The sequence below is a fragment of the Engystomops pustulosus genome, chromosome 1 (assembly GCF_040894005.1).
Source record: "Engystomops pustulosus chromosome 1, aEngPut4.maternal, whole genome shotgun sequence".
Taxonomy (NCBI): domain Eukaryota; kingdom Metazoa; phylum Chordata; class Amphibia; order Anura; family Leptodactylidae; genus Engystomops; species Engystomops pustulosus.
Genome location: NC_092411.1, coordinates 175,679,936 through 175,704,657, shown reverse-complemented (window position 1 = coordinate 175,704,657; position 24,722 = coordinate 175,679,936). Strand labels below are relative to the sequence as shown.

General features: G+C 43.0%; 1 protein-coding gene and 1 long non-coding RNA gene across 2 annotated transcripts; both read right to left on the bottom strand.

The window, feature by feature from the left end:
* Positions 1-880: 880 nt before the first annotated feature.
* LOC140067463 (uncharacterized) lies at positions 881-11,753 on the bottom strand. Its single transcript, XR_011848503.1, has 3 exons — positions 11,659-11,753; positions 9,701-9,791; positions 881-1,414 (listed from the first exon to the last, which is right to left on the bottom strand). It is a non-coding gene; the product is annotated as an uncharacterized lncRNA (long non-coding RNA).
* Positions 6,768-9,235, bottom strand: LOC140121970 (uncharacterized). Its single transcript, XM_072142239.1, has one exon. The coding sequence runs from the start codon at positions 8,868-8,870 to the stop codon at positions 6,768-6,770; it is 2,103 nt and encodes a 700-aa protein (XP_071998340.1). The 5' UTR covers positions 8,871-9,235.
* Positions 11,754-24,722: the final 12,969 nt, after the last annotated feature.

The following is a 24,722-nucleotide window of genomic DNA, read 5'->3' as shown; positions in this document are numbered from 1 at the left end:
GACAAGTTGCTCTTTTTATTGGTATCATTTTGGTGCTTGTAACTTTTTCGGATCACTTTTTAGACCATTTTTTGTAAAGCAATTTGATAAAAAGTTTCAGTTTTTGGCAAGTTTTTTTTTTTTTTACCACGTTCACCGAGCGGGTCCAATTATGATTAGGATTTATTGTACAGATTGTTACAGACGCAGCAATACCAAATACGTGGGGTTTTTTTGTGATTTAGTGTTTTTTATACTTTATTACTTGTGTAAAGGGAAATGTGGTGTTTGGGGGGGCTTTCACTTTCTTTTATTATTTATTTTTATTGTAAAAAACCTTTATTTTTTTTTACTTTTTTTACAGTTACTGACATCTAAGCTTGAACAAGTGATCATGCCCAGTGTCTTACAGCCGGGTCCTGTCAGAAGGCAGGGACCCGGCTTCCGGAGGAAGATCTCGCAGCCCCGGGCACCGGCAGTCCCGGGCTGCGATCGGAGCAGCGGACCCCCCCGATAAGCGCTGCGGGGGGGTCCGATTCAGCTTAAATCAACTTTAAATGCCTCTAACACGCCGCGGTCACCGCGACGTGTTAGGGGTTCACACCCGCGATCGGAGAAATCTCCGATCGCGGGTGTTAGAGGCAGGTGTCAGCTATAATATATAGCCGACCGTTCAGGAGCCGGCGCCAGAAGCTTGACGTAATAGTACTGCATTTTGCGGGAACGCACCTCCCGCGATGCAGTACTATTACGTCAAATGTCGGGAAGGGTTTAAATGGTATTCTGGGAAATGGCCAACGGCAATTAATGGCGTGCTGGACCTTTAAATCTTCTAAAGCCAGCGCATACATTGTTCATGAACAACGCCTCAACATCTAGGGTGACAATAAACATTTCTGGATGTGTAACAGTTAGATATTTATGCTCCTTCTTGTTTATTATTCCATGTCTAATAGCCATATCCAAAAGTTTGTTCATTTTGTTCTTAAAAATATCCTTGGGATTCGACGGTAGCGGTGAATAATAAGTTCTGTTACCAAGTTGACGTTTTACTTCCTGTAAGTACATAACTACTGGCCAAAGTACTACATTTCCCCCTTTGTCAGCTTCTTTGATTAAGAATGTATGATTTCTTTAGAGGTTTTTGAGTGCTTTTCGTTCCATCAAAGATGAATTCTGGCCCTTGTGTTGATCTATATTGAGTGTGTTAACCTCTCAAACAATGTTGTTAAAAAACGGCTGTACAGCCGGAACTAGTCCCAAATTGGGAGTACTCTGTGATGGTAGGGCTGCAGAAAAGGAGTGCCTACTTGTGCTCTGACCATTTTCATTTTCCTGTAATAGTTCTAGAAGGTCCTGGAACATTCTGCGATCTTCACCCACAAAGGTGTCGGCCAAACTTGGTTGATGGTAAAGTACTTTGAAAATCATATGTCTGCAATATAAGAAAACATCCTTGATTAATTCAATTATACCAAGATAATCTGTGGAGGAAAAGGATAAAACTTTACTTAATACTGACACCTCAATCTCACTTAGTTGGTAATTCGATAAAATTATAATCTGTAGGTCACCAACCTCATCCGGATTTAGGGTCTTTTGCCTTGTCTGGTGTCCCTCTTGTATGAGGTCCCTGTGTTTGGGACCACATTTTTGTGATTCCTTGGTTGCTCTAGGTCAACGCCTTCCCTGTCTGACTCCACTTTGGAGACATCCAAAGATAAAAAATCACTTGAATTGGTATCGACGTGGTTATAGCCCAGGGAGTTCCTAATCCTATTGTGTCTCCTGTTGCCCTTATGAATCCAGCTAAAGGCTCTCATCTTTTGAAAATGCAACAAGTAACCAAAAATAAATATAGAGAAAGCTTTATTAAATCACAATGCAACACACGCATAATAAAACCACTTTAAAGATGTAATGTTCATAATACTGGGCTCCTGAAGGTACAAGGCAGGGCTCCAGATCAACTACCCAATACCCTGCCGATACAAATATATAAATACGTCCTGAATCTACATGCAATAAACCAACCACATCAAAGAAGTTAAAATGCAAGAAGTCCCCAAGGCATACAAAGTAAATATACTGTACCAACGCATAAAAGTAGCCACAAAGAAGGGGAGAAGAAAAGAAGCAAATAACTGGATCTCATGAATGGACTCCACGCATTTCGTCACCAATGTGACTTCTTCAGGGGCAAGTAATTGTTTGTGTGTTGGATATAAATAGTGTGAGACACCGAAGGGGTTAACTGTGGATGGGCGGTATGTTTCCCCTAGGTTTTCCTACTATGCAAGGCCTTAGTGCTGAGGTTGTGTTGTCCAGCACCTTGGACACAGGTGGTGGGAGCAGCTTACCCAATAGTTATGGGTCAAAGGTATCAACAAAAGCATCCAAGGAAATGTATATCAAGAATTGAAGAAAAAAGGCGGATGCCCATAGGTAGGTAAATATCACAATTTTTATTAATTTACATAGAAACACAAAGATAAGGTATAAAAACAATTAAAAAGCACTCAAGGTGCTATGCAAAGTACCCTAGTCCCCAGTGCATGGTAGTTAATAGTACAAAAAAGTAGTAAATACAGGAAATATCATATATTAATAAGGCATGATAAACTTAGTAAGTAGTGTACAGCATAATATAATCAATACAGCATCCAAGAGGTAAAGGAATAACCTGTATATTACCTAGGTGGAGGGTGTCCAGATATGGCACTGGGGGGAGCAGCCTAATCAGGCTGCATAAAGCTGCTGAGCAGAGCTGAGAGTGTGGGCTCTGAGTGGAGGCTGGTGAGCACACAAAGTCCTGACCCCTGTGCCTGGAGCAGCAACGTCTTTTATGTTTTAGTGGTGAGTTAGGAGAACTCTGTTTAGTTAGCACCCAGACGGGTAGGATTTTGTTTATGTTCGATGCCTGAATGTGAAGGCTGTTTTATTTTGTTCCTGCTGCTGGAATAAATGCAGGCGAGACCTGTTTTGGACTGAATCTTGGTGTCACTGTCTTGAACTGTATCACGAATCTCCGCTACCACGGACTCTACTGGGCCAAATCTCCCACAATAGTAAACCTACCACCCCCAAATGCCAGAGAAAACCACCCATTCCTCTCCCTAAAAAGTAATGGTGCTCACCTGTAAAGTAGCGTCACCAGCTCATACATCACCGATAATGACAAGCTGTGTGACAAGCTCAGTTGTACGTGCCCATACGGATACTTTGTATTCGCTGTCCTCATTCATTATACTGTGGAGCCATGTTTCATCCTGTGGTGTGCGAAGGCGCTGGCCTTTGTTGTCAGCATTGCGATTTTGATATAAGCACTTCTTTATGAACCTGCGGTGTGCACAGGCCCTGGCCTCCGCTCTTCAGCAGTATTGCAATGTTTTGTCATAAACATCTCTTACGTAGCAATGAGCTATTAGAGACGTCACTTCCGGTGACGTGACGAGATGTTCGAACTGGCGACGCTAGTCTAAAGGTGAACGCCATTACTTTTTTAGGAGAGGAAGGGGCGGTTTTCTCTGGCATTTGTGGGCTGTGATAAATATGACCAGGGGGAGGGAGGCCTATACTACTCAAATCCATAACTTCCCCCACAGCCTCAGCATAATTAGCCTAATGGAGCTAGCTAGTGTTACCTAGCAAGATGGGTGTACGGGCTTCAAAGGATCTCTGTAGCCGCATTGTCTCCAGGGGCTTCAGCTGATTTTCCCTAAAATTTTTAAACAGGAGACAAAGAGCCACAAAACTCATAATATGTTGATTAGGGGCAGTTTTGGAGTTATGGTCCATCTCAGCCCAAGGGCAAATACATTTTTGAAATCAGTGCTCCCGAAGAATCATGTTGATATGTCTAGCACCCTTGGGTCCAGAGATATATGGATAGGACCATAGCAAATAGGTCAGCAAATACGATCCAGGGATTCACCCGGATCCAACGATATCAAAACCATGACCCTACAACTTCTCCTTGAGAAGCTATAGCTTCTCCAGGGTTTGGTATGTGATACCGGGTAGGAGGGGCCCATGACCCCTCCTGGGGGTGGACAGTGGTGTGTCTGCACCTGATATAATCAGACACCTCTGAGGCCAGATCTCTTTGTCTGGGATCCCATTTTTACATCAAGTGCAGGAAAAGATCTTAAGATGTGGACTATCAGGTTCCATTAGGCCCACACACAAGGTAACTAACTTACTGAACTGCTGTTACTTATAGTGCTATTTTGTACTGTTTACTGTATATATTTATTGTGTGTACTGTATTGTCTAGTGGGCCCTTAAAGGAAACCTACCATTTCAAATGGTCGGTGTAAGCTGTAAACACCGAGCACCAGCTCAGGGTGAGCTGGTGCCGGTGCTTAGTTTCGTTAGTGTTATAAACCGCGGTATCGCGGTTTTAACACTTTTTAAACTTTATAGCAGAAACTGCTTCGGCGCTGCGTGCGCACGATCGTGCACACGCCTACATAGGAAATGCCGCAGGCGTTGTGAGCGCACGGTCGCGCACAGCGCCGAAGCAGCTTCTGCTACAAAGTTTAAAAAGTGTTAAAACCGCGATACCGTGGTTAATAACACTAACGAAACTAAGCACCGGCACCAGCTCACCCTGAGCTGGTGCTCGGTGTTTACAGCTTACACCAACCATTTGAAATGGTAGGTTTCCTTTAAGGCAATTAAATATAAAATTTAACCTGTGTTGCTCTTTAATCTCGATCCACCAATCTCACGTCCGGGTTTCTCGGTTATATACATGCTGCCGGGTTGGTTCCTCACCCTATATAACCCCGTTATGGACTGGGCTTATATTAAAGGAGAACTAGTGGCAGCTTCATTATGTTGATAATATTCTGTTTCACTGAGGCTAGTGAAAGAAGTCTTATAGCCATTCAGGGTTGTGATTTATTGTTGTGGCCAACTTTAAATCACTCCCTGCGCATCTCAGAACCCGTCCATTCTGGGAGTGTCTATAAAAGGATAACTAAGTGACCTTGCGTACCCTTCAGTCCAAAACGTCCCGGTTTCCTTCACAGGGGCGGTAAGTTTACTATTCATATCTAACGCACAAACAATTACTTACCCCTACCACATGGTGATGTAACGTGATCACCTTATAGGTGCGGTTCCCGCCTTGATTTCCTTGTACAGTATCGTTCTCAAGAATACTCATGGCTGTACTAGCTTGAAAGGGTTCTTCTATTCCATACTGAGCAAAGGGTCTAAATAAAAAGTCCCTGCAAGTCCCATCCACAGACTAAACATCAAACTGCCGATCATTGCTTGTCTCTTTTTTGTCTTTTTATCCCCCTTTTCTTTTTGTTCATTTATCCCTAATATTGTTGTCATAGTTTGTACTTCACTCTCTGTACCCTCTCTGCTGCTGTAACGCTGTGAATTTCCCCACTGTGGGACTAATAAAGGATTATCTTATCTAAACTTAATACTTACGACAAAAACTGATATTTCAGTTTTTGTTTAATAAATTAGCAAAAATATCTACATTTCTGTTTTTTTTCTGTCAAGATGGGGTGCGGAATGCACATTAATGAGCAAAAAAAAGAACTTTTTTGATCTTACTAATTGGCTGCAATGAAACAAAGTGAAAAACTTAAACTTGTGTATCCTTGATTCTCTCAATAGGCTTGAGGCCCAGCAAGAAAAAACAAGCAGTGGACCCTCAGGGAGCTCACGAAAGTTTGTCATGACATAAACAGCAGAGACTATGGCAGTTATGCACCTGCTCCTTCTACAATGGGAGTAATAAACCAAGGACGCTTCTTGCTAGGGCAAGGCCGGTAGAAGCCCGTCTATCAAAAATGAGAATGCACAAAAAAATGCACAAAACTGAGGACATCGCTGAACACATATAATCATTCTATGTATATTCTCCTTCCTCTTCCTTCCCTTGTCTCCTATATGCATTTTGATGCATTTAAAGATTACCCGTTATTCACAAAGGGGGTGAATAAAAAAACTTTTGAGCGTGTGGACTAAGACATTCTTAGAGGCAACCCTCACCCAACTTGGTGTAGGCCCAATGTACTTACACGTATCAGAGCTCTCTATAACTTCCCCCTAGCAAGAATCAGGGTTAATGGGTCCCCCTTGTTGAGATGTGGGGTCTTCTGGCCGTTAAAAAAAAAAAAATCTTTACTCAGGCTTCAGGTCCAAAGAAAAGGCTTGCATTTATTTGCACAAAAATAAAATGTACAGAACAAAAATGCTGATAATTCAGGGGATAGATTGCAGCTACCTTGGAACAAGCAGCTCCCCTGTGGTCAGATCAGACACTCTGACCTAGAGACAATCCATGTACACACAGGTGTCATTAAATACCCAACTATTTCCCTTGAGTTTTAAAGGGATACACCCCTGGGTTGCACCTTTAACAACAAACATCACACAAAGATATATTTCTTACTTAATATACATAATGCCACAATACAATATAATACACAATATAAAAATAAAAGGGGAGTTTACAATATACACAAAGTAACCAAAGTTATAAATGCAAACATAAACCACATGGCTTCAGCTCAGCATCACCTGGCAGTAATCAGATGCAGCTATATAACCCCAGCTCACCCTCTGCTCAGGTTTTGCACACACACAGGTAAGATCAGGTAATGCTGAGTGGTGGCTGCTGAACTGGTTTGTCTGGTGAAACAATAGTGGACAGAGACAAAGGTTTGCTGGCCAGCAGGAGGAGAAAAAGAAGAAAAGTTACAAACACACAGAGAAGACAAACAGTTCACCATTCACCCCTCAACATTCCTCCCTGCTTAAGTGGAAGCTTGCCCTTCCACAAAGTAGTTCTCTTGGACTTGGGTACCAAATCGGGATAAGTGATCGGCATTCTTATGCCGACTCCCTGGTTTGTACTGTACCAAGAACCGGTAAGGCTGTAAGCCCAAGTACCAACGTGTTAGACGAGCATTGTTACCCTTCATTGTATTCAACCAAAATAAAGGATGATGGTCAGAAATTAACACAAATTCTTTACCCAATAGATAATAACGTAGACTTTCTATGGCCCATTTTATGGCTAAACATTCCTTTTCTATTGTAGAATAGTTTAGTTCTCTGGGGAACAGTTTTCTGCTAATATACAGAATTGGATGCTCACAAACCCTATACAAGAGGTCATTTTTTAAAGTGTACATAGGAAACTGTTTGGGTTCCCCTTCATTTTTAACCTGAGAAAATGCTGAAGCAAGGGTGCCATCTTGTTTTTGTTTAACGGACATATTTTCCCACTTTAGGGATCCTTTTTCTAAGAGAGAATGCGCAGACCGCCATTTCGCACGAGAAAGGCGCATTTCTCTCCTAGAAAGGTGACCTTTGCCACTACCATGGAAAACATCATCGTGCAATGGAAATATGTCACCCAGAGATTCTGCATCAGACACCTTTTTAACTTGAGACCTTGTGGTCACAGCAGAAGTTACACTGTCACTTTTAATCATGCTACAAAAACCAGGTAGGTCTTGGCCCAAAACCACAGGATATGGCAATTTTGGGACAATTCCCATTTCTAAAGACACTTCTACATCAGCTATTTGTATAGGTATCACAGTTTTAGGGTACATCTTTTTATCACCATGCACACAGGTTAGGAACAAATGACCTGTAGTATTAGCAGAGTCCACCAAGTCTGATCTTATCAGAGACTGCTGGCTCCCAGTATCAATCAGTGCAGTCACAGTCTGGGAGTTAACAGTAACAGGTTGTAAATAGTCTCTCACAAGTCCTACACAATTTGCTGCAGACCCTTTAACTTTTTTGCTAGCTATATTGGTACAGTCTTTAGCATAATGTCCAGCTTTACCACAGGCAAAGCAAGTAAGGTCTTTATGCTGACCTTTAGATTTTACAGTCTCATGTTTTGGCTTATCAGTGATAGTATTGAAAGAAGGTCTTACCACACTTGGCTTCTGGACCAGTCCTTTCCTTGCAAGCAGATAATTTTCAGCGAGTGTCACAGCTTGCTCACCACTATCAGGCTGATGTTCCTTTACCCATATTCGCATTGGTGTAGGAAGAACCTCCAGAAACTGTTCAAGGATGATGGTCTGCAACACCTGCTGGACAGTCTTGCCCTCTGGGGGAATCCACTTGGAACATAGTTCACTCAGCTGGGTGTAGGCCTCTCTAGGTCCATCTTTATCTTGGTAACTGTAGGTCCGGAATTTTTGGCGAAAGGTTTCTGTATGTATGTTGTATCGTCTTAAAATTGCAGTTTTGACTTTTTTATAATTTTCAGCGTCATCAGTCCTCATCTGGCTATATGCCTGCTGTGCTTTGCTGGTGAGGAATGGCACTAAATGAAGGACCCATTGATCTTCAGGCCACTTGTTTGCTTGAGCCACTCTTTCAAATACTTTTAGATATGACTCTATATCATCAGTCTCTGTTAGCTTGGTCAGCTTTAATTTTGTGGCAGGAGAAAGATTTTGCTGCATGGCTTGTAGTGCCTGGATAAACTGTTCATCTCTCCTTGCTCTTTCCACCTCTTGTTGCTTGATGTCAATTCTGCGTTGCTCCTCCTCCTTGTCTCGCCTCCATTGCTCTTTTTCACGGTAGAATTTTTCCTCCTCTTTTCTACGTTGATCACTTAACTCTTGGCGCTGGACCAACCATACAAGGAGTTCCTCCATGCTTTTTGGAGCAGTTGCACTCACTGGTGGATCAGTACCAGCTGCTGCACCCTCCTCTGGAATCACAGGTTTGCATACCTCTGGCTGGGTGCTCTCCATCTCCAATACAGGAACTGCTTTTGCCTTTTGGCGAGATCCTTCTACCAGTTTGGGACGTGCAGATGCTTTAGCGCGCTGCGGTGGTCTAGCAGACTGCGTCGTTATAAACCTCCTGGTACGTCCTGCCATCAGCTGAGTAGTAAACTGTACTTAGTCCAGTACAAACAGCCATCCCACTGCTGCCACCATATGTTGAGATGTGGGGTCTTCTGGCCGTTAAAAAAAAATAAATCTTTACTCAGGCTTCAGGTCCAAAGAAAAGGCTTGCATTTATTTGCACAAAAATAAAATGTACAGAACAAAAATGCTGATAATTCAGGGGATAGATTGCAGCTACCTTGGAACAAGCAGCTCCCCTGTGGTCAGATCAGACACTCTGACCTAGAGACAATCCATGTACACACAGGTGTCATTAAATACCCAACTATTTCCCTTGAGTTTTAAAGGGATACACCCCTGGGTTGCACCTTTAACAACAAACATCACACAAAGATATATTTCTTACTTAATATACATAATGCCACAATACAATATAATACACAATATAAAAATAAAAGGGGAGTTTACAATATACACAAAGTAACCAAAGTTATAAATGCAAACATAAACCACATGGCTTCAGCTCAGCATCACCTGGCAGTAATCAGATGCAGCTATATAACCCCAGCTCACCCTCTGCTCAGGTTTTGCACACACACAGGTAAGATCAGGTAATGCTGAGTGGTGGCTGCTGAACTGGTTTGTCTGGTGAAACAATAGTGGACAGAGACAAAGGTTTGCTGGCCAGCAGGAGGAGAAAAAGAAGAAAAGTTACAAACACACAGAGAAGACAAACAGTTCACCATTCACCCCTCAACACCCCTCAACCACCTTCACGATTGGCAATGGGACTAGACAGGGATACCCATTGTTGCCACTGTTATATGCACTAATTATTAAACACCTACTGAATGCCTTACATGCTCATCCAGACATTACAGGAATTCTGGTGGGGTACTCATTCCTACTTTGTCCATAAGACCCTTAGGGAATGATCACCTCCCAATTCTCCTGTGGAACCAAAGATAGAAATAAATGAATCACTACATGATAGATGAATGGATTGCTACATGATTAAGTATGGGAACTGATACAAAGGAAGTATATAAATAATCTGTAGTGAAGTATATACACTCACCGGCCACTTTATTAGGTACACCTGTCCAACTGCTCGTTAACACTTAATTTCTATTCAGCCAATCACATGGCGACAACTCAGTGCATTTAGGCATGTAGACATGGTCAAGACAATCTCCTGCAGTTCAAACAGAGCATCAGTATGGGGAAGAAAGGTGATTTGAGTGCCTTTGAACGTGGCATGGTTGTTGGTGCCAGAAGGGCTGGTCTGAGTATTTCAGAAACTGCTGATCTACTGGGATTTTCACGCACAACCATCTCTAGGGTTTACAGAGAATGGTCCGAAAAAGAAAAAACATCCAGTGAGCGGCAGTTCTGTGGGCGGAAATGCCTTGTTGATGCCAGAGGAGAATGGGCAGACTGGTTCGAGCTGATAGAAAGGCAACAGTGACTCAAATCGCCACCCATTACAACCAAAGTAGGCAGAAGAGCATGAACGCACAGTACGTCGAACTTTAAGGCAGATGGGCTACAGCAGCAGAAGACCACACCGGGTGCCACTCCTTTCAGCTAAGAATAGGAAACTGAGGCTACAATTTGCACAAGCTCATCGAAATTGGACAGTAGAAGATTGGAAAAACGTTGCCTGGTCTGATGAGTCTCGATTTCTGCTGCGACATTCGGATGGTAGGGTCAGAATTTGGCGTCACATGAAAGCATGGATCCATCCTGCCTTGTATCAACGGTTCAGGCTGGTGGTGGTGGTATCATGGTGTGGGGAATATTTTCTTGGCACTCTTTGGGCCCCTTTGTACCAATTAAACATCGTTGCAACGCCACAGCCTACCTGAGTATTGTTGCTGACCATGTCCATCCCTTTATGACCACAATGTACCCAACATCTGATGGCTATTTTCAGCAGGATAATGCGCCATGTCATAAAGCTGGAATCATCTCAGACTGGTCTCTTGAACATGACAATGAGTTCACTGTACTCAAATGGCCTCCACAGTCACCAGATCTCAATCCAATAGAGCATCTTTGGGATCTGGTGGAACGGGAGATTCGCATCATGGATGTGCAGCCGACAAATCTGTGGCAACTGTGTGATGCCATCATGTCAATATGGACCAAAATCTCTGAGGAATGCTTCCAACACCTTGTTGAATCTATGCCACGAAGAATTGAGGCAGTTCTAAAGGCAAAAGGGGGTCCAACCCGTTACTAGCATGGTGTACCTAATAAAGTGGCCGGTGAGTGTATGTAGAAGTAAGGAACTGGCTAGGAGTTGAGACAAGCAGGGGGGAAAACCAAGGGATATACTCATACACAATGGGGGTCATTTACTAAGGGCCCGATTCGCGTTTTCCCGACGTGTTACCCGAATATTTCCGAATTGCGCCGCTTGTACATGAATTGCCCCGGGTTTTTGGCGCACGCGATCGGATTGTGGCGCATCGGGGCCGGCATGCGCGCGACAGAAATCGGGGGGGCGTGGCCGAACGAAAACCCGACGTATTCGGAAAAACCGCCGCATTTAAAAACCGAAAATGTGTCGCTTGGGGAGCGCTCACCTTCACCTTCTATGGGATGGTGCATTCCGGGGCGTTAAGATTATTTTCGGCGCTGCAGCGCCACCTGGTGGACGGCGGAGGAACTACCATCTTAAATCCCAGCCGGACCCGAATCCTGTGCAGAGAACGCGCCGCTGGATCGCGAATGGGCCGGGTAAGTAAATGTGCCCCAATGTATTAGGAAAGAAAATGGGCAAGGATTTATGCAAATGTAGAGATATACTCACGGTCCAGCTAGGTAGCTGTAGTGCGCTGCCTGGAGGATAGAAAGAATGGGCCGCCAGCTGTCTGCCCTCTGCCTTATATGAGGAGGATTTTTTTTTTTTCTCAATAACCCTTCTTTATTAGGATGATTAGGACACATGCAGGGATACAATTAGGATACACACAAGGATAAGAGGATAGATAAATAAAATACTTAGATTAGTAAAATAATTAGATTATAGGTAGAAGGATATGTGTAAAGATGTGAGAAAATAAATAACTTACTAAATGGAAGTAAAATTAATAAATATATCACAGAATATACACCATAAAAGGCTACATACAAAATATTGCTTAAAAAATACCTTTAAAAAAAAAAAAATGATAATAAATTATATATATATATATATACACACACACACACACACATATATATATATGTATATATACACATACATAATATATATATATATATATACACACACACACACATTTCAACATACATTCATATGGTACATGGTTTAAATATATATTCACAGAGTAAATACGAGAGAGTATACTTTGAGCATATGGAGTAAAGGAAAGTGTGGATACAACTTAAATAACATATATATGGTTAGAAGACATTTTCCAAACTATCATTGAGACCTGCTGGTACCAGGGTTTGAAGCTTGTAGATCCAAAACATTTCCCGCTGTTTGAGTTGGTTGTGACGTTGTGGTGTGGAGCTAGTGATGTGTTCGATTGGTTTGATGTTAAACTCTTTGTAATTGCGGTTGTGATGAACTGCAGCATGTCGCGACACACTATGCAGCAGGAAACCATTAGTGATATTTAGCAATAACAGAATCCGACGGTTGGTGTACTCTCCGTCCGGAACAGAATCGTCGGCACTACCAGACTCGCATGGGAAATTCTTGGACAGCCTTATAAAAATGGCGTTCAGGTAAGGGGTGGAAAATCCTAGTGCACGGGTGGTGCTCAACCCAGAGGATGTGTACATATACGCAAAAAGGTGCAAAAGAAAAGAGGCGGCACTCACCCAACTAGGAAAATCTTCTTTTATTCGTGTATTCAACACCAAGGCATGGGGCAGGGAGGTGCTACACGCTGTGCAGTCGGCAACGGGCCGTTTCGCGCTTACTTGCGCTTCGTCTGGCCGTACGGAGGACGTGAGCGGATGTGGGCAGTTATACCCCTCCGCTGACGTCATCCGTCAAGGAGTGTCATGTGATGTGGGGATTCCCAGGGGTGTGTGCATCCGCGGTGGGTATCACGTGGTCCGGTCGTGTCATGTGACCGAATCAAGGTAACTCCGAACCTACGCGGCCACCACGGACGCGGGTACAAGGGTAAATAAACATATTATATTATTAACAAAGACATGTTAAAATCACTCCGTATGAACAATGTGATATTCAACGGAAGGATGAGTACTTATCATTGCATATCATTATCGGCTGGGTCCTAGCTCAAAGAAATACTGCCATATCATTTTTGTCATTCAGGCCAATTGGGCCTTCTGCTTCTGTCTTTAAAATCCATCGTGCCTCGCGTCTCAACAATTCTCTATGTCTATCTCCCCCGTTACTATTAATCGGGACCTGTTCAATGCCTGCGAAGGAAAGCACATCTGGATTGCCTGCATGGGTCGATCTAACGTGTTGTATGAGTCGTGAGGACCCTTTTCCCGTGTGTATGGAGCGATGATGTTCTCTAAACCTAATATAAAGTGGTCGAATGGTCTTCCCTATGTAGAAATGTCTACAAGGACAAAAGATGACATAAACTGTATGATCTGTTTTACAACTAATGAATTGTTTTACTGTCGTCGTAATACTCCCAATCTTAAGGGTATTGGTGGTAAGGTGAAATTTACAAAAGTTACAATTGTGACATTGAAAATTGCCCTTCGGGGTTTCTCGATCTAACCAAGTAGTCGTGTTCTCCCCGAATCTGCTTTTGACTAGCAAGTTTTTTATGGTTGGGTTTCGCCTAAAAGCCACTATAGGTGCATTTCTAGTTACTCTCTCTAGGTCAGGGTCTCTCTCTAGTATCCTCCAATTTCTCCGTATTGCCTTCTTAATGTTGTCCTCATTCGGTCCAAAATCAAAAGTAAAGGTAAATCTATCTTTTTTATTGTTCTCTCCCTGTTTCTTTCGTTCCCCATACAGGAGTTGTCTCCTATCAAGTCGTAGGGCTCTCTCATATGCTGATCCGATGACTTCGTCTGGGTACCCTCTAGCTCTGAGTCTATCCCTCAATTCAAGAGCTTGTATTTGGAAGGAGTCCTCAGTATCGTTAATGCGTCTCAGTCGGACAAATTGTCCGTATGGTACGGCTTTTTTAACATGGTCGGGGTGTGCACTATCAAAGTGCAACAACGCGTTAGTGGCTGTAGGCTTACGGTAGCCGCTGACTTGAATATGATCAACAATAATGTCTACCTGAACATCCAAGAATTCGAGGCGTTTATTGCCGAAGTTGCTCGTGAATCTCATGTTCATCTTGTTACCCTCATTTAAAAATTCAACAAAATCATGGAATTCAGATTCAGATCCGGACCAGGCCATGAACACATCGTCGATGTACCTTAAATATGTATGTATATACTTTATGTATGGATTGGTGGCGTTTAGAATAAATCTACTTTCGAAAACCGCCAAAAATATATTTGCAAAGGTACATGCGACTGGTGTGCCCATGGCCGTCCCCGTGATCTGATTGAACCATTGATTGTTGAATAAAAAGGAATTATGGGTCAAGATGAACATGAGAGCTTCACGAACAAAACCGACCAATGCTGCACTTTTACCCGCTTTTTGCAGAACCAAGCATATTGCTTCGACTCCCTCTGAGTGTGGAATACGCGTGTAAAGACTTTCAACGTCTATAGACGTGAGCTTAAGGTCTTCCCGCCACGCGATATTCTCTATGGCCCTCAAGAAGGAATTGGTATCCTTCAAATAGGAAGGTATATCTGCAAGTATAGGTCTCAGTAACCAATCTAAAAATTGTGAGAGAGATTCAGTCACCGAGCCGATCCCGGCCACTATAGGGCGGCCCGGGGGTCGGCTCGGTGACTTGTGAATCTTGGGGAGGAAATACCATGAAGGTTTTTTAGGAAATTTAGGAAGGAGTTTTTCAGCTGTCTTAGCAGACAATATATTATTCTCTACGGCTCTTCTCAAGATGGTACGTAACTGTGAAATGTATTTTGTGGTTGGATCTCCTTTCAAACGTACATATGTAGTGGGATCGTTTAATTGCCTCTCAGCCTCCACTATATAATATTCTCTCTGCATGATCACAATATTGCCCCCCTTGTCGGCCGGCTTAATAACTATCGATTTCTCTTTCTTGAGTTGTTGTAGGGCTTTCCATTCTTCACTAGTTAAGTTAGGATTTCGGTTAGGGTAAATTAGAGCCTTAACATCTCTACAAACTTGTTCGTAAAATATATCGATAGCTGAGCCGGCCGGCAAGGGGGGACAGAAAGTGGATCGATTACCACCTCTAAAATCAGTTACGACTCTATCATTAGAGATTGATGCATCTAATTCAGTGCCATCATTGTCTCTCAGTAGTAGTTCTAGAACGTCTAAGCAAATGAGGTCAGTCGTGTCAGGGGGGGTGTCGATCTGAAAACCCAAAGGGCCGATACATGGTATCTCGCCTTCTAATCTATTGTTTCCTCTGGAGGTAGAGATGTTATCAAACATTTTTCTTAATGCTATATTTCTAATAGATTTATATAGATCAACTTGAAACTGAACAAAATCAAAGTCTCTAGGGAAACTGAAATTGAGTCCTTTGGATAGGGCCGATAAACAAGCATTGTCCAGAGTTACTGGGGACAGGTTAATTACGTTGGATCCTAGTGGTTCTTGTAAAGCTGGGGTTATTGAAGTTATCGCCAGGAAACTTTCTTTCTTTTCTGGCTCGATCTCCATCTTCCTTTTCCTTTTCCGACCCCTTCCCCTTCGGACTCTACATCTCGATTTGTTCCCCCTAAAGGGATGTTTACTGCTGCTGAAATGGGTTCTTCTCTGTTAACGGTCGTCGTGGAGCCTCGATCCTCCGAGCTGCTAGAATCCGATTCTGTTGTCCAGAAATCAGTTGTTCGATGCTTATTTGCTTTATTACGTTTAAATGGTCTCTTGGTTCGCCAGGTGAACACACGACCGGACTCAAAATCACTTTTGTCTCGCATGAACTTATCACGCTTCTTCTCTTTGATTTCTGCTTGTAGAGGAATTAATCTTTTTTCCAGTTTTTTATGAAACATCTCATTCTGTTTGTCCGTTAAACGGGTTCTGAGCTCTATCTTAGCTCTACACAACTCTGAAGTAACCTGTTCATATTCTTCTTCATTTCTGCTTAGGACTAATCTCATTAATTCCAGTGAGCAGGTCAATTGGATGGCATTCCATTTGGCAATGAAAGATGGATCTTCCTGATATTGAGATGCTTCTTTATACGGGCGTAAACCTCTGGGGGCTCGTTCATGTTCGCTGTATGTTTTTAGCGATTTGATGGTCCAAAATAGGCGTATTTCTTTTTCAGCCAGTTGCGAAATTTTTTGTTCCAACATTCGGGTACTAAGCACTTTATATTAGGTTTAGAGAACATCATCGCTCCATACACACGGGAAAAGGGTCCTCACGACTCATACAACACGTTAGATCGACCCATGCAGGCAATCCAGATGTGCTTTCCTTCGCAGGCATTGAACAGGTCCCGATTAATAGTAACGGGGGAGATAGACATAGAGAATTGTTGAGACGCGAGGCACGATGGATTTTAAAGACAGAAGCAGAAGGCCCAATTGGCCTGAATGACAAAAATGATATGGCAGTATTTCTTTGAGCTAGGACCCAGCCGATAATGATATGCAATGATAAGTACTCATCCTTCCGTTGAATATCACATTGTTCATACGGAGTGATTTTAACATGTCTTTGTTAATAATATAATATGTTTATTTACCCTTGTACCCGCGTCCGTGGTGGCCGCGTAGGTTCGGAGTGTCTGTTTACCTTGATTCGGTCACATGACACGACCGGACCACGTGATACCCACCGCGGATGCACACACCCCTGGGAATCCCCACATCACATGACACTCCTTGACGGATGACGTCAGCGGAGGGGTATAACTGCCCACATCCGCTCACGTCCTCCGTACGGCCAGACGAAGCGCAAGTAAGCGCGAAACGGCCCGTTGCCGACTGCACAGCGTGTAGCACCTCCCTGCCCCATGCCTTGGTGTTGAATACACGAATAAAAGAAGATTTTCCTAGTTGGGTGAGTGCCGCCTCTTTTCTTTTGCACCTTTTTGCGTATATGTACACATCCTCTGGGTTGAGCACCACCCGTGCACTAGGATTTTCCACCCCTTACCTGAACGCCATTTTTATAAGGCTGTCCAAGAATTTCCCATGCGAGTCTGGTAGTGCCGACGATTCTGTTCCGGACGGAGAGTACACCAACCGTCGGATTCTGTTATTGCTATTTTATGGACTGTCATACCTACGTCAGAGCACACCATTAGACCGTCTGTTGATTGTTTGAAGTAATGGAAATGGACACGACTCAGGGACCGGGCTCTAGTGACACCGCATTCAATATTGGCAGGGAGGATGCAAACACGTTTTTTGAACAATGTGACCGTAAAGATGAGTTGCAAGTGCTTAGTACCCGAATGTTGGAACAAAAAATTTCGCAACTGGCTGAAAAAGAAATACGCCTATTTTGGACCATCAAATCGCTAAAAACATACAGCGAACATGAACGAGCCCCCAGAGGTTTACGCCCGTATAAAGAAGCATCTCAATATCAGGAAGATCCATCTTTCATTGCCAAATGGAATGCCATCCAATTGACCTGCTCACTGGAATTAATGAGATTAGTCCTAAGCAGAAATGAAGAAGAATATGAACAGGTTACTTCAGAGTTGTGTAGAGCTAAGATAGAGCTCAGAACCCGTTTAACGGACAAACAGAATGAGATGTTTCATAAAAAACTGGAAAAAAGATTAATTCCTCTACAAGCAGAAATCAAAGAGAAGAAGCGTGATAAGTTCATGCGAGACAAAAGTGATTTTGAGTCCGGTCGTGTGTTCACCTGGCGAACCAAGAGACCATTTAAACGTAATAAAGCAAATAAGCATCGAACAACTGATTTCTGGACAACAGAATCGGATTCTAGCAGCTCGGAGGATCGAGGCTCCACGACGACCGTTAACAGAGAAGAACCCATTTCAGCAGCAGTAAACATCCCTTTAGGGGGAACAAATCGAGATGTAGAGTCCGAAGGGGAAGGGGTCGGAAAAGGAAAAGGAAGATGGAGATCGAGCCAGAAAAGAAAGAAAGTTTCCTGGCGATAACTTCAATAACCCCAGCTTTACAAGAACCACTAGGATCCAACGTAATTAACCTGTCCCCAGTAACTCTGGACAATGCTTGTTTATCGGCCCTATCCAAAGGACTCAATTTCAGTTTCCCTAGAGACTTTGATTTTGTTCAGTTTCAAGTTGATCTATATAAATCTATTAGAAATATAGCATTAAGAAAAATGTTTGATAACATCTCTACCTCCAGAGGAAACAATAGATTAGAAGGCGAGATACCATGTATCGGCCCTTTGGGTTTTCAGATCGACACCCCCCCTGACACGACTGACCTCATTTGCTTAGACGTTCTAGAACTACTACTGAGAGACAATGATGGCACTGAATTAGATGCATCAATCTCTAATGATAGAGTCGTAACTGATTTTAGAGGTGGTAATCGATCCACTTTCTGTCCCCCCTTGCCGGCCGGCTCAGCTATCGATATATTTTACGAACAAGTTTGTAGAGATGTTAAGGCTCTAATTTACCCTAACCGAAATCCTAACTTAACTAGTGAAGAATGGAAAGCCCTACAACAACTCAAGAAAGAGAAATCGATAGTTATTAAGCCGGCCGACAAGGGGGGCAATATTGTGATCATGCAGAGAGAATATTATATAGTGGAGGCTGAGAGGCAATTAAACGATCCCACTACATATGTACGTTTGAAAGGAGATCCAACCACAAAATACATTTCACAGTTACGTACCATCTTGAGAAGAGCCGTAGAGAATAATATATTGTCTGCTAAGACAGCTGAAAAACTCCTTCCTAAATTTCCTAAAAAACCTTCATGGTATTTCCTCCCCAAGATTCACAAGTCACCGAGCCGACCCCCGGGCCGCCCTATAGTGGCCGGGATCGGCTCGGTGACTGAATCTCTCTCACAATTTTTAGATTGGTTACTGAGACCTATACTTGCAGATATACCTTCCTATTTGAAGGATACCAATTCCTTCTTGAGGGCCATAGAGAATATCGCGTGGCGGGAAGACCTTAAGCTCACGTCTATAGACGTTGAAAGTCTTTACACGCGTATTCCACACTCAGAGGGAGTCGAAGCAATATGCTTGGTTCTGCAAAAAGCGGGTAAAAGTGCAGCATTGGTCGGTTTTGTTCGTGAAGCTCTCATGTTCATCTTGACCCATAATTCCTTTTTATTCAACAATCAATGGTTCAATCAGATCACGGGGACGGCCATGGGCACACCAGTCGCATGTACCTTTGCAAATATATTTTTGGCGGTTTTCGAAAGTAGATTTATTCTAAACGCCACCAATCCATACATAAAGTATATACATACATATTTAAGGTACATCGACGATGTGTTCATGGCCTGGTCCGGATCTGAATCTGAATTCCATGATTTTGTTGAATTTTTAAATGAGGGTAACAAGATGAACATGAGATTCACGAGCAACTTCGGCAATAAACGCCTCGAATTCTTGGATGTTCAGGTAGACATTATTGTTGATCATATTCAAGTCAGCGGCTACCGTAAGCCTACAGCCACTAACGCGTTGTTGCACTTTGATAGTGCACACCCCGACCATGTTAAAAAAGCCGTACCATACGGACAATTTGTCCGACTGAGACGCATTAACGATACTGAGGACTCCTTCCAAATACAAGCTCTTGAATTGAGGGATAGACTCAGAGCTAGAGGGTACCCAGACGAAGTCATCGGATCAGCATATGAGAGAGCCCTACGACTTGATAGGAGACAACTCCTGTATGGGGAACGAAAGAAACAGGGAGAGAACAATAAAAAAGATAGATTTACCTTTACTTTTGATTTTGGACCGAATGAGGACAACATTAAGAAGGCAATACGGAGAAATTGGAGGATACTAGAGAGAGACCCTGACCTAGAGAGAGTAACTAGAAATGCACCTATAGTGGCTTTTAGGCGAAACCCAACCATAAAAAACTTGCTAGTCAAAAGCAGATTCGGGGAGAACACGACTACTTGGTTAGATCGAGAAACCCCGAAGGGCAATTTTCAATGTCACAATTGTAACTTTTGTAAATTTCACCTTACCACCAATACCCTTAAGATTGGGAGTATTACGACGACAGTAAAACAATTCATTAGTTGTAAAACAGATCATACAGTTTATGTCATCTTTTGTCCTTGTAGACATTTCTACATAGGGAAGACCATTCGACCACTTTATATTAGGTTTAGAGAACATCATCGCTCCATACACACGGGAAAAGGGTCCTCACGACTCATACAACACGTTAGATCGACCCATGCAGGCAATCCAGATGTGCTTTCCTTCGCAGGCATTGAACAGGTCCCGATTAATAGTAACGGGGGAGATAGACATAGAGAATTGTTGAGACGCGAGGCACGATGGATTTTAAAGACAGAAGCAGAAGGCCCAATTGGCCTGAATGACAAAAATGATATGGCAGTATTTCTTTGAGCTAGGACCCAGCCGATAATGATATGCAATGATAAGTACTCATCCTTCCGTTGAATATCACATTGTTCATACGGAGTGATTTTAACATGTCTTTGTTAATAATATAATATGTTTATTTACCCTTGTACCCGCGTCCGTGGTGGCCGCGTAGGTTCGGAGTGTCTGTTTACCTTGATTCGGTCACATGACACGACCGGACCACGTGATACCCACCGCGGATGCACACACCCCTGGGAATCCCCACATCACATGACACTCCTTGACGGATGACGTCAGCGGAGGGGTATAACTGCCCACATCCGCTCACGTCCTCCGTACGGCCAGACGAAGCGCAAGTAAGCGCGAAACGGCCCGTTGCCGACTGCACAGCGTGTAGCACCTCCCTGCCCCATGCCTTGGTGTTGAATACACGAATAAAAGAAGATTTTCCTAGTTGGGTGAGTGCCGCCTCTTTTCTTTTGCACCTTTTTGCATTAGTGATATTTGATCTGCGTTTGTTTAGGCGCTCTCTGAGGGGCTGTATCGTACGACCTATATATTGAAATTTGCATGTACATTCGAACAAATAAATCACGTAGTCTGAGCTGCAGTTGAGGAAACTATTAATGGAAAAACTCTCACCAGTTACATTAGAGCAAAAGCTGGGAGATCGGTGACAAATGGTTTCACAACATTTACATTTGTTGCGCCCGCAACAATACATCTGCAATGTGTTCTTCACACATATATATTGTTCTTCACATACTATTTTGGGCGCACCGTTCCGCGCGTATCTCCCGACAAGTAAGCAGATGTGCTGAACATCTGTAATCTATTCTGCACTGTGTTCTGCACTGTGTTTTTCTCTTAAATGATCCTGTGTTCACTGTTTTTATTCTATTCTTTACTGTTCTTCATTGTGTTTTTTTAATTAAACGATCGTTCGCGAGCAGGGGAAATACTGTTATTCTGGTCACCTAGCAACCCTTACGTTTAAAACGCATTGCACTCGCATTGCACTTGCAATGCGTTTTTGATACGTCCCCATAGACTTGAATGGGGCGTGAAAAACGCGCGCGAAACGCAAAAATAGAGCATGCTGCGATTTTGACGCGCGTGCAAACGAACGCAAGCACGCGCGTGAAAAACAACGCTAATGAAGAAAGAGCCATTGAATACAATGGGACAGAGTGCAATGCAAGTTCTGCGCGTCAAATGCACGCGCAGAACTCGCGCGTGAAAAACGCCAGTGTAGAAGGGGCTTAAGGCTCTGCCCGTTTTTTTTTTTTTTTTTTTTTTAAATCAGACCAGTATCTTTTCAAACTGTTTTCTCGTGACACATTGTAGTTAATATTAGTATTATAATTTTGTTGATTGGTCAAGTTTTTTAGGGGCAAAAATTCTACTTTCTCGGAAAAATATTTTTAAAAATTACAATTTTCTAACTTTCAAATGTTTTAGTTCTTTGACAAAAAGTCATACAACAATTTTATTTTTGTAGAAAACTTTTGCCATTTGTCTTCTTTCTATTTCCACTTTCAAATTTTTTTTACATTTGCTTATTTTTTTACGAATTTTAGAAGGTTTTAGTAGCAAGTTCTCAAACTGCGTGCATCACTACCTCCTGTAAACAATAGGGGGCATAACGCAAGTAAAAACAGACGGTGGTGGGAATAACGTAAGGAAAAATGGACAATAAGTGTGTGTGTGTGTGGGGGGGGAGTGTAATAGTGATTGTGTTACAGTACCTAAAGGAGAGATCCCACGCATCTCTCCAACACTACCAAATCCAGAATGGTGGCATTGGAGAGCGGCAGATCTTTCCTGACTTACAATATGTCATGACACGATCTGTCATGACAAAGATCAAGCGATGGACATTGCAGGACCAATCAAAATGTTCCTGTAATGTCAGCAGGTGGCTGTCGCCTTGCGATCCAACCCACCCCTAACACTTGTCACCCTCATCACAGGGTGACGTCAGAGAAGCAGGAAGCGCTTGTGTCCGATACACTCAGGGTGCGGTCACACGTCGCGTTTACCACATGCGTTTAAAAACGCATTGGAATAGCTGGAGAGTGATTTGCCTAATTAAACACCTCTTAACACTTGTGTTTACAAAATGCATGCGTTAACCGCGATGTTAACGCATGCGTTAACAACCGCATGCGTTACCCGCGATGTTAACGCATGCGTTAACAATGCGTTAACGGTTGCGTTTTGTAAACACAGGTGTTAGTAGCTGTTTAATTAGGCAAATCACTCTCCAGCTATTGCAATGCGTTTTTAAACGCATGCGGTAAACGCGACGTGTGACAGCACCCTCAGCGTGGAGCGCTAAGGAAGGAGGGAGGAGGAAAACTGCTCCACAAATGTCATTCACTCGTTCAGTTCATGTCTTTCACCTGTTCTATTGACAAAACTGCACCTAAAACCACCTCAAAGCTGATTGCAATGCAGTTGTAACTGCAACGTGTGAACGCACCCTGAAGTTGAGTATGAGTTAGTTATGGTGTGTTCACATGTTCAGCTTTTCAGATGCAATTTTTGAAGCCAAATACAGGTGTGGATCATAAGAGGTTCCCACTTACCATTAAGGCCGGCGCCACACGTGGCGCTTTGTCTGCGCTTGCAAAAGCAAATCGGGAACGAGCCGCCGGTGTTTTGCGTTTATTTTAACGCAAAACACCGGCAGCTCGTTCCCGATCGCAGGCGTTTCCATAGAAACGCCGATGCGATCGGGCCGAGGCCCGCCCCGGTGGGCGCGACTTTGTTTGCGTTTGCAAGCGCAGACAAAGCGCTACGTTTGGCGCCGGCCTAAGGGTGAAGACACACATGGCGTTTTTGGGCTGTTTTTACTAAGTGCGTTTTCAGATAGTTAAAAACGCATGCGTTTTTTAAAAACGCATGCGATTTTTGAAAATGCATGCGTTTTTGTCCGTTTTTCATTGCGCAATTTCGGAAAAACTGACAAAAACGCCTGCGTTTTCAAAAAACGCATGCGTTTTTAAAAAAACGGATGCGTTTTTAACGATCTGAAAACGCACTTAGTAAAAACGGCCCAAAAACGCCATGTGTGTCTTCACCCTTAGGGTGCGTTCACATGTTGCAGTTACAACTGCATCGCAATCAGCTTTGAGGGTGCTGTCACACGTCACGTTTACTGCATGCGTTTAAAAACGCATTGCTACAGCTGAAGGGATATTTCCCTAATTAAACAGCTGTTAACGCTTGCGTTTACAAAACGCATGCGTTAACATCGCGGTTAACGCATGCGTTAACAACCGCATGCGTTAACCGCGATGTTAACGCATGCGTTAACGCTTGCGTTTTGTAAACGCAAGCGTTAACAGCTGTTTAATTAGGGAAATACCCCTTCAGCTGTAGCAATGCGTTTTTAAACGCATGCAGTAAACGCGACGTGTGACAGCACCCTGAGGTGGTTTTAGGTGCAGTTTTGTCAATTGAACAGGAGAAAGACATGAACTGAATGAGTGAGTGACATTTGTGGAGCAGGTTTCCCCTTCAAAATCAAATTCACTTGTTCAGTTCATGTCTTTCACCTGTTCAATTGTCAAAACTGCACCTAAAACCACCTCAAAGCTGATTGCGATGCAGTTGTAACCGCAATGTGTGAACGCACCCGGGTGAAGACACATGTGGCGTTTTTAGGCCGTTTTTACTAAGTGCGCTTTTTAAAGACGCATGCGATTTTGTCCGTTTTTAATGGCGCAAATTCAGAAAACATGCGTTTTTTAACGCATGCTTTTTTTACGATCTGAAAACGCACTTAATAAAAACGGCCCAAAAACGCCACGTGTGTCTTCACCCTGAGGGCGCATTCACACGTTGCGTTTTGGTCGCACTTTCATTGCGCTTGAAACGCATATACAACAGCTGATGAGAGGTGATTTGCCTAATTACATTATCGTTTACGTTTGTAAACACGATGTTAACGCATGTGTTAACAAAACACACGTGTTAACATGGCGTTAACACATGTGTTAACATCACGTTTATGATGCGTTTTGTAAACAGAAATGTTAACAGTTATGTAATTAGGCAAATCAAATGAAAACGCAGGTCAAAACGCAACGTGTTAACGCGCCCTAAGAGAAGCTACTGCTCCTTTATTTTCATTCCACTCCTGGTTTGGTTATCAAACACTGCATGTGAAAAACTTAACATGTGAATGCCCCCTCAGGCCGATGACATACATGGTGTACAGGTTGCATATTTGATTCATATCTTAGCCGCAGCATTTTTGCTTCATTTGTTTTCAA